The sequence below is a fragment of the Chrysemys picta genome, chromosome 1 (assembly GCF_011386835.1).
Source record: "Chrysemys picta bellii isolate R12L10 chromosome 1, ASM1138683v2, whole genome shotgun sequence".
Classification (NCBI taxonomy): domain Eukaryota; kingdom Metazoa; phylum Chordata; order Testudines; family Emydidae; genus Chrysemys; species Chrysemys picta.
In genome coordinates, this window is record NC_088791.1 from 354,362,313 (window position 1) to 354,373,391 (window position 11,079).

The 11,079-nt window shown below is 46.8% G+C and overlaps 1 protein-coding gene across 1 annotated transcript; it reads right to left on the bottom strand.

Moving 5' to 3' along the window:
- Positions 1–4,441: 4,441 nt before the first annotated feature.
- On the bottom strand, positions 4,442–5,440 carry LOC101932501 (olfactory receptor 52R1-like). The gene has a single exon (XM_008174869.4). The coding sequence runs from the start codon at positions 5,438–5,440 to the stop codon at positions 4,442–4,444; it is 999 nt and encodes a 332-aa protein (XP_008173091.4).
- Positions 5,441–11,079: the final 5,639 nt, after the last annotated feature.

The window sequence follows — 11,079 nt, forward strand, 5'->3', positions numbered from 1 at the left end:
TGAAGAATTCCTAACTGAGCTGAAGCTAATGAGCCCAACCTGCAAGAGTGCTCAGGCCGGTGGGGTCAGAGCAGGAGATTGCACTTGTTCCATTCTTCAGACACACACTGGAGTTCAGTCGGGGTGCCTCCAGGCACCAACGCACCAAGCATGTGCCTGGGGTGGCAAGCTGCGGGGGGCGGCCTGCCGGTCGCTGTGAGGGCAGCAGTTCGGCGGAATGCCTGCGGGAGGTCCACCAGTACCACAGCTTCAGCAGTAATTCGGCAGCAGCTAGCCATGGGACCGGTGAACCTCCCGCAGGCATGCCGCCGAATCCGCATTACCAGCAGACCTCCCGCAGGCCAAAAGCCACCTGCCTGCCATGCTTGGGGCAGCAAAAAACATAGAGTTCTGTGCACCTGGAATTATAGATAGAAAGCAGCAGAAACACAACGGTTTGGTTCGTGCACTGAAGGACACTGGGAGTCGTACAGAGAGAGACGTAGGGGTGCACAAAGAATCACAGGCAGTCTGGTTCATTTTCTATCAGAGGCATTGAGTAGCCAGCATCATTGAGCTTTGGATTTCCTGTGTTCCTTTCAACGTGCCCAGACCCCAAATATGAACCCAGGGTGTGACAAGGACCCAGACTGAGGCCCACACAAATATTATCCTTGCAGGGGACTCTAGATAGAATTGTAGATCATATGGCCAGGAGGGACCCTGCTCTGACCTTCTGCATTGCACAGGCTGTAGGACTGCTCTGGATTAATTCCTGTTTGAACTAGAGCTGATATTTGAGAAAAACATCCCATCTTGATTCAAATGTGGCCAGTGATGGAGACACACCACGATCCCTGCTAAAGTGTTTCAATGGTCAATTACCCTCAGTGATGACAAATTCCACTTTGTCTCTAATTTCAATTTGTCTACGTTCAATGCCCAGCCACTGACTCTTGTTAGACCTTTACCTTCCAGCTTTAAAAGCCCGCTCTTATCAAATTTCTGTTTCCATTTATAAGTGCTGATAGAATGCAATCACCTCACTCCATAACCATTTCCTCGTTTAGAGACTGAGCTCATTGAGGTCCTGGGGCAGCCTTGCACTGTCCCCGCTGAGAAAGTTCTGTCTCCTGCACTGACGAGCTTTACCCCTGCTGTTGAGAGTCCCATTGTGCCAGAGAAGTGCAGTTGCCTGAACTTAGGATCTGTCAGTTCCAAGGCCTTTGGGTACATTAAAGGTAAGGAGCAAGACCATAATCTTTACTTGATGTTCTACAGTCCAGACAGGAGTGACTAAGGTCTATGTAACTAAAGCCAGCTCATCGTGCACCAGGATGGGATGGAGTCTCCTAGTCAACCAGAGATGGTAGAAAGCACTACTCACAGACGCTGCTGTGAGAGAGCTCAGCATCAGCAAGGCGTCCAAGAGCCCTCTAGACTATGGACTGAATTGTCCAGCTGTGGGTGTGAACCTTCAGCCAAAGGAGGCTGCATCATCATAGCTGTCAACTCTACAAAATATTTAGCTCTGCCCACAAGCATCACCTCTGTCTTGCTTGGGTTCAGCTTCAGCAAGCTGTTCCATCCAAGAACTAGGCCATCTTGGTGATAGTGGTGTGGTCAAACAGGAAGTAGAGGGAGGAGCTCGGTGTCACCTGCATACTGCTGGTGTTTGAGTCTGTGTTGTGTGACCAGTTCCCATAGTGGCTGCATGGAGATTTTGAAAAACCCCTGAGAGAGAACTGATCCTTGTGGGACTCAACCAGGGAGGGGTCTAGTGCTGGAGGTGTAGTTTCCCATCACTGTTAACTGGGTTCATCCCACCAAGAAGGATTCAGACCATTTTAGTGCATCCCTCTGGACTCCCACTGCCTCTTACCTGAGACAGCGGTATCTCATTGTTAACAATGTCAAACAATGCAAAGAGGTACAGAAGGATCAGCATGGATGTCTGACCCCAATCCACTAGAGTGAGGTGCATTGGACAAGTGTGATAAATGAAGGGGTGGGGGGGGGTTGCTCCCTTTTATGGATTCCCAGCCAGCCAGTTAGCTATACAATCCCTCTTAGTAGCTGTTCTCTACTTGCTTTCCCTGTAAAGGGTTAACGGGTCTCAGTGCTATGCAAAGGTAAAAGGAAGTAAGTTGGCACCTGACCAAAAGAGCCAATGGAAAGGCTAGAACTTTTTAACATTGAAAAAAACCCTGCCCTTTTTGTCTGTCTGTGGGGCTTCTACTGGCTAGAGGGGCGGACAGGGCAGCAGCTATGCTGTAAGAAGCTTGGGGACAGGTATGAAAAATCCTCGGTATCATACTGAGAAACTACACATTTGAAACCACAGATATGTAAGTAGATCAGGAAATGTCTAGGAAGACACGACACATCCTCAGACATGAAGATTTATGTAAAGAATTCATTTAGTTTCTCGGCAATGGCCTTATTTTCCTTGAGTACTCCTTTAGCATCTCAATCGTCCAGTGGCCCCACTGGTTGTTTATCAGGCTTCCTGTTTCTGATGTACTTACATTTTTTTTTGCTGTTACTTTTTAAATCTTTGGCTAGCTGTTCTTCATATTCTTTTTTGGCCTTACTAATTATATTTTTGCACTTCACTTGCCAGAGTTCATGCTCCTTTCTATTTTTCTCACTAGGATTTAACTTCCACTTTTTAAAGGATGCCTCTTTGTCTCTTGCTGCTTCTTTGACTTGGTTGTTGAGTCATGTTGGCACTTTTTTGGTTCTCTTACTATGTTTTTTAATTTGGGGGATACATTTAAATTGACCCTCTCTGACGGTGTCTTTAAAAAGTTTCCATGCAGCTTGCAGAGATTTCCCTTTTTCATTGGAACTTTTAATTTTTGTTTAACAATCTTCCTCATCTTTGTGTAATCCCCCTTTATAAATACAAATGCTACTGTCTTGCGCTGTTGTGGTGTTTTCCCTGCCACAGGGATGCTAAATTTATTTATATTATGGTCACTATTACCAAGCGGCCCAGCTATATTCACCTCTTGGATCAGATCCTGTGCTCCACTTGGGACTGAATCAAGAATTGCCTCTCCTCTAGTGGGTTGCAGGACTAGTTGCTCCAAGAAGCAGTTACTGAAGGTGTCAAGAAACTTTCTCTCTGCATCCCATCCTTAGGTGACATGTACCCAGTCAATATAGGGATAGTTGAAATCCCCCATTATTACTGAGTTTTTTTATTTTTATAGCCTCTCTAACCTCCCTCACCATTTCACAGTCATTATCACGATCCTGGTCAGTAGTGTATCCCTATTGCTATATTGTTATTTGATCATGGAGTTTTTGACAAAGTGGGAGTTTTCCCTTGTTATCTTGCATGTGATCCTATGTGATTCATACTATGTTGCTTGAATACTGGGTGTACCTCAGTTTCCTTACGTATTTCAAGAATGTTTGTTGGTGAGAATAAGGGTGTGTGACTTTTGCTGAAACCCTCGAGGGCAAGTGAGAAGGCTGCAGCTGCCTGCATATATGTAATGGCCATTGCCCTTCATAAGCTGAGACCCAGGACAGGGATACAACCAGCTAACACTTTGCCTGGAAAGTGAGACAAAGACCAGGAGGAGGGGCAACAGGTGTGTCAGAGGTCTGATCACTGGAAGCTGGGCAGTGTGCTGTGCGGGACTGGTCAGGGAGAGTCTAGTGCATCCGGCCCAGGGTGCCCTTGTGCCTCTGGTATTTTCTGGACTGGTGATCTGCTAGGTCGCTCCAGTCCTCGACTCTGGGACCCAGCCTTACCCTGCTCTGCTGTGAGAACCCCCACTCCTGGGCTGTTCCTGCACAGCCTCTGGTATGTAAGCTGCTGCTTGGATTGTGCAACCGAATGACACCAGTCTGGTTTGTTGCCTTTCAGCCAGGCTCTCCCCTTTGATCAGCACTTTATTTTTATATTATATTTTATTTTTATTTTTGTTTCTTTCATAACTAACTCTGATCTTTATGTCTGCTGCTTATAATCATTTCAAATCTATCTTCTGTAGTTAATAAATGTGATGTATATTTTACCTAAAACACGTGTTTTGGTTCAATTGCTTGGTAAATCTCAGCGCAGGTTAAAAAGATAACCACGTGTCCTCTCCACATTGAGGGAGGTGTGGACTGGGTAATTGTGACATTCCCCTGGTGTTATCTGGGACAGGGGGAGGGGCCTTGTGGAAAGAGGTGGGGCAGGGGGCAGGACCTTGGGGAATAGGCAGGGCAGGTGGCCTCAGGAGTCCAGTTACCAGCATTTACAAACATTGCAATCCTATAAGCTAGTGAGTTGTACACAGATATATACCTCAGTTTGTCACTCTGTCACAGCACAGTAAGGTCAGGAAAGGATTTAATGTCACTTTGACTGTCCAGTCAGTGGTTCAGGAAAGAGGGACCAGCACCATGTCACCAGCCAGCTCTGCACGGAACTCAATCTCAGAGTAAACTTGAGAAAACTTTAGTCCCCATTATGAATAAAAAGCCGGACCAGCTTGTCCTGGATCTGTTTGGTCCTAACTCCATAGATGAGGGGGTTTAGCACAGGGGGAATCAAGACATACACATTGGCAATGAGAATGTGAAAATGCCCAGGCACATTCTGGCCAAACCGGTACATGAGGGAGAAGAAGAGACCAGGGATGTAAAAGGCTAAAATAACAAAGAGGTGGGAGACGCAAGTCCCAAAAGTCTTGACTTGGGCGTCCTTTGTGGGAAGGCTTAAGATGGCCCTGAGGATCTGGATATAGGACATGGCAATAAAAATCATATCCAGACCCTTCACACAGAATAGCACAAAGAGGCCATAATAACTACTGACACGGGTGTCAGCGCAGGCCAGCTTCACCACAGCTATGTGCGCGCAGTATGGCTGAGGGATGATGTTGGTTGTGCAATATGGCCACTGGCTAGCCAGGATGGGAAAGGGCAGTACGACCAGGCCACCGCGCAGCACCACAGCCAGACCGATCTTGGCCACAACGGGGTTTGTCAGGATGGTGGAATGTCTCAGGGGAAGGCAGATGGCTACATAGCGATCCAAAGCCATGGCTACGAGGATCCCAGACTCCATCTCTAAGAAGCAGTGAATGAAGTACATCTGGGTGAGACAGGCACTGAAATCGATCTCCCTGGAATTGAACCAGAAGATGCTCAGCATTTTGGGCAGGATGGACATGGACAGGCCCAGGTCCGTGACAGCCAGCATGCAGAGGAAATAGTACATGGGCCCATGGAGGCTTGGCTCTATCTTGACAATGAACAGGATGATGAAGTTTCCGAACATGGCTATGGCGTACATGGTGCAGAAGGGGATGGAGATCCAGACATGGGCCACCTCCAGCCCAGGAATGCCCAGCAGGATGAAGATGGAGGGGTTGGTGAAGTCGGTTATGTTGGAATCTGACATGCAGTAGGGGAGAAGGTGTCCAACTCTGAGGCAGAACGGTGTCTCCTGCATGTACCGTACGTTCCCCTGACTTCCTGTATGTGCCCAGGGTCTAGGGTGATGGTTGCAGTACAAATACCTGGATGGAGAGACCGTGTTAATATGAGACATTACATACACTACTGGAGGCTGTTCTCATGGGTGAGGCAGATTGGTCGCATTTCACACACTGAAAAATGACATTTTCATTATTCAGATTAATGAATTATGAACACATGACCCTAGTAATACCAATTCCATATGTCATGGTTATCCCTGCCTCAATAGTTCCTACACATTGTGGTTTGGGAAACTTTAATAGGCCCCAGCAGTAAACACGAGTGTGGATACTCATTATTCATCATTGTTCCTTAGGCCTTGTCTACACTGCCAAGATTTTTGCCAAAAAGGAGGTTTTGGCAAAGAAACAGGGGAGGTGTACACACTACAGAGCCACTTTTGATGACGGAACTCCTCAGTTTCAGGGAAATAATAAAACCACCTTGACGAGAGTTATTAGTCCTTTAACTCAAAAGTTTTGTCACTGAAGTGCCAATGTAGAAACTTGCGCTTGATTTTATCTCTGTAACTGGCCTCCGGAAGGTGTCCCACATTGCCTATCCTAACCGCTCTGGTCAACAATTTCAACTCCTCTGCCCTGCATCGAGGTAAACAACTTAGCCCCTCTCCCTTTAAAGGCCCGGGAATTTTGAAATTCCCATTCCTGCTTGCTCGGCGCGGAGTGCTAACATCATATCTTCCCAGGTGGCCGTGGCGTCTCCACTGAGCAAATGCTCTCCCGCTTCAGCCACTGCGGAGCTGCTGCATCTGTTCAGTATTTGGGGAGAGGAGGTCGTGCAGTCCCAGCTGTCAATCTGTCAATACCTACGGGCAGATTTTGTGCAGCTTGTGGGAAAAGAGCTGTGATCAGGACACACTGCAGTGCACAGCAAAGGTGAAGGAGTTGAGGCATTCATACCACAAGGATCACAAAAGGGAGGTTGTTAAGTATATTAAGAAAATAGAAATCCTAGAAAAGGTATAGGCCTAGAAATAGAAAGAAATGCTAGAAAAGGTTTAGGCCAATTCCTAGAGGTAGAAAGGAAACTTTTTAATATTCATAAAAGGTAGATGTGTTCAAGAAATCTTTTTGTTCTGTATTTGGAAAGAATCATCACAAGAGATAATTAAATACTTTCCAGACCATTAGCTGTCAAGGAGGATGTGGTGGGGCGATTGCCCCACACTCAGAGAGGGTGGGCTGCAGCAGGCCTAGGCGCCTGCGCAGTCGCCCAACCAATCAGGGAAGAGCTTACAGAGGGCCAATCAGAAGGCAGATTGTAGCCAGCCAATCAGGGCCCGGCTTAGCCATATAAAAGGCTGCCCAGAGCAGGAGCAGTCAGTCTGTCCCAGGCCTTCAGAGGGGAAGGTCTGTCTCCAGAGCTGGGAGGCCAGCACCACGGACAGTGCAGTGCAGGCCAGCCTGAGAGAGTGGGAGAAGGCCCTACTCCATAGCCTGCTAAGCGGCAGGCCTGGGAGGAGGAGGCCTAGCGTAGCGAAGGGCTGTTGGGGAAGCAGTCCAGAGGGATAGTCAGAGGAGGAAGGAGAAGGAAGACAGTGAGACTGTCACCCGAGGGCCTCTGGACCGGGACTCAGAGTAGTGGGCGGGCCTGAGTCCCCCCCCCCCTTTTCCCCCCCTTTGTTTGCTGTGCTGCCCCACGCACAGCCACGGGCCGCAGGGAGCGGCCGGTCAGAACCACACCGGGTCCTGGACTCTGAGGATCGGACTCGAGGGTGTGGGGCTGTTGTTTAACCCCTCCCCCCCCCCGGAAAGGGGTGTGATTGGACAAAGGGACACTGTCGGAGGGCAGTGCTCCGGAAGAGGACGCCGACGTTGGGAGCAACGCAAGTCCGTGCACCCCACAGAGGCGAGACGACAGGCGGAACGCCACCCAAATAGGGCGCTCTACTGGCGCAAAACTAATTCCCCGAAGCGGCCAGGAGGAGGAGCCACAGCGGTGAGCTACCGACCCTGTCACAGAGGATATTAAACACCATCTATCCTAGAACCTTAGAGTTACAAATACAAGAGTTACCAAATGACCGATCAACCACAAGCCTAAATCAGAAGCAGAAGTACACAATCAGGCAGCAGAAAGCCAAAAAGAAGAAGTAGAGGCCAATACAGGACAGTTCTGTTTTGAACTATTTAAAACTATTTAAAAAAAGGAAAGTTTAAAAAAAAGATTTGACGAAGTTAGGAAACAATGGAAAAGCTGGTATGGGATTAGTTAAAAAAAATGCCAGGAATATAATTAATGCCATGCAACAAAAGGGTGTATGGAAAACATGTCTTGTCAAATAAACCCAATTTCATCATTTAATGAGAGTACATGTTTGGTTGATCAAGGAAACTGCGCAGATGAAATAGACTTTGATTTCTCTGAGGCATTTGCATCAGTAGGGGAAAAAATTCAGATAAAAATATGAAGACTCTACAATATCAGTAGAGCACATGTCAAATGCACAAAAATCTGGCTAACTGACAGATCTCAGAAAGCAGTTGTCAATGAGTCATTGCCAGTGAGTGGGGCTGTTTCTAGTGGGGTTCTGCAGGGATCAGTTCTAGGTCTGATGCTATTCAATATTTTCATGAAGGATCTGGAAGCAAATAGAAAATCACGACACATAAAATTTACGGACAACACAAGATTGGCAGAGTGGTTGCAATGAGGAGGCCAGAGCAGGCACACTGATAGATCTAGAGTGTTTGGTGATCTGGCCATAACAAATAAACAAAATTTTAATACAGTCAAATGCAAAATTTTCCTCTTGGAACAGGGAATTCAGGCTGTACCCACAGACTAGGAGACTGTATTACGGAATGAAAGGACCCTGAAAAGTATTTAGGGGTCATTGTGGACAACCAACTCATCATCAGTTCCCAGTGTGTTGCTGTGGCCAAAAGGACTGATGTGATCCTTGCATGCATAAACAGGGGAGTAGTGAGTTGGAGCAGGGGAAGGATTTTTACCTCTGCACATGGCATCCAGTTCTGGGGTCCACATTACAAAAAGAATGTTGAAAAATTGGAGAGGGTGCAAAAAAGAGCCACAAAAATTATTTGAGGCTGAAGAAAATGCCAACTAGGGAGAGAGAGACATCAGGAGCTTCATCTATTTATCTTATGCAAAAGACAATCAAGCGGAGACTTACATGGGGAGAAAACCCTGGGCAGTAAAGGGCTCTGTAATCTAGTAGAGAAAGGCAGAGCAAGGCCCAATGGCTGGAGGCTGAAGCCAGACAAATTCCAGTTGGACATAAGGGTCCAAAGTTTAGCACGAGGGTGATTAAATTTTGGAATAAACTGCGAAGGGAAGTGGTGGATTTTCCAACTCCCCATTACTGCAGATCCAGACTGGATGTGTTTCTCGAAGATGTGCTTGTGGGCTTGTCTACACTTAAAACACTACAGTGGCACTGCCATAGCACTTCAGTGTAGAGACTACTTACACCCACGGCCGGGGTTCCCCTGTCAGTGTAGGTAATCCACCTCCCCCAGAGGTAGTAGCTAGGTTGATGAAGAATTATTCGGTAGACACCCGTGTTAGGTTGATATAGCTACATCTCTCAGGGATGTCAATTTTTTGCTATTGCATAAAAAGCAAATCCAATTTTCCATTACATTACCAGATGCATAGTATGCAAGTCACAGGAGGTGATAGGACCGCTCTACTCAGTGCTGTTTAGGCCTCAGCTGGAGTACTGGGTCCAGTATGAGTCTCCAATGTATAAGAAGGATTTAGGGAAACTGGAAAGGATTCAGAGGTGAGAGACAAGGATGATTCAAGGGATGGAATACAAGCCATATGAGCAAAGGCTGAAGGAACTGGGTATGTTTAGTTTGGAAAAGAGGAGATTAAGGGGTGACATGACAGTGGTCTTCAGATATTGAAAGGCTACCATAAAAAAGATGGAGAAAAGTTGTTCTCTCTTGCCACTGAGGGCAGGACAAGGGGCAATAGGTTGAAATGGCAGCATAGCAGATTTAGATGAAATCTCAGGAAAAACTTCCTAACTGTAATAACAGGGGGACAATGGAACAGACGCCTCGGGATCTTGTGGAAACTCCTTCACTGGAGGTTTTCCAAAGGAGGCTGGATAGCCATGTGTCTGGGATAGTTTAGACAGAACAATCCCAGCATCTTGGCAGCGGGTTAGAGTAGATGACCCTTGGAGTCCCTTCTCACCCTGTGGCTCTCTGATTTCATTATGTAAAATCCTAGTGTAGACCAGGCCTTAGTCAAACACAAGTTATGGAGCTCAATACAGGGGCAAACAGTGAAATTTAATGGCCTGTGTTATACAGGAATTCAGACTGGATGATCAGATGGTCCCTTCTGGCCTTAAACCCTATGAATCTATAGATAAAGAAAGTAGATCAGGCATTTATATTTACTGTCTCTCACAACACTTGAACAAGGGAACATTCAATTCCATTGATACATAATACACGTTTGGCCTGCGGAACTCCTTGCCACAGACATTGTTGAAGCAAAGAGCTTAGCTGAATGGGATGCAGAAATGGATTGACCATTTTAGGTGTTGCTGGCACCACTGTTAGTTAAGACTATCTGACACCTTCAATTTGGAGAGCACATTTTCAGTTGCTTATAGGTTTGCCAAACATTTACCGTTTGGACTGAAATTTCTCACACTTGGTGTCTACATCCAGATTAATTGCATATTGAAAGTTTCAGGCATAATGGTTGAGCCGATTTATCAAATGAAGCTAGGAAAAAATATGTCTTGCCCAGGTTGAAAATTTCATATAACTGTTCCAGTGAGGAAACCCGTGCTTTACAGTAGATAAACATCAGATAACAGCTCCTCCTCCCCCCCATCCCACCCCCCATTAACAGCCAGAAACCTATATTGCAAGAGGAGGAGGTGACAGTGTCTGTGCATTAATTTTCACTCATTTCTCACTCCAAGGGGAGCTTTGCCTCAGTGGGGCCTAGGTAAACTATGAATTTGGTCTTCAATTGGACATCTACTAACACCTTTCATCATGAAGTATGCACGGTGCGAATGAAATGAAGTCACTTTGGGGGTAGAGGCCATCAGCCAGTGAGGGGAGGCATAGCAAAGAGGGACATTTTGGCCCATGATACTGGAGCAAACTCATCCCCTGTGGCAAGGGCCCTGGGATGTTTAATGGCTTAGCAGAGTGGAAAGGACGACAGACCTATTCTCTGTCCCATCAAGCCCACTCTCCACTGGTTTTGTTGAACAGCAAGACATGGGTACCTGTGGATTCTGTGACGGAAGTGTCTTCCCTGGGAATCCTTCTCATGTAGCTGTGTCCCAAACCTCTCTCACCCCAGCATCTGCAGCAACATCCCATACCGAGAGCTGACAAGGGTGTGCATTCTTTATAATATAGCTCTGTGCAATCCCACTGGGGTTCACTCAGCCTCTAGGGGAGAAGTGGAATCTGGATGTAAACAGGCTGGAGAACAGAGACACTCTAGCCAGTGTCTCTCTTTCCATGTCTGCACTTCTGTGCTATTCGTCCAGCTTTAGGAGTAAAAAGTAATTAAGAGACCTTCCCAAAGGGAGATGAGAGCTCTTGGGCTCTCTGCTGAGTCAAAGAGACATTAATTGCTCTG

Excerpts from the sequence above, each read along its gene's own strand:
- LOC101932501 (XM_008174869.4), bottom strand. The coding sequence starts at position 5,440 with ATGCAGGAGACACCGTTCTGCCTCAGAGTTGGACACCTTCTCCCCTAC.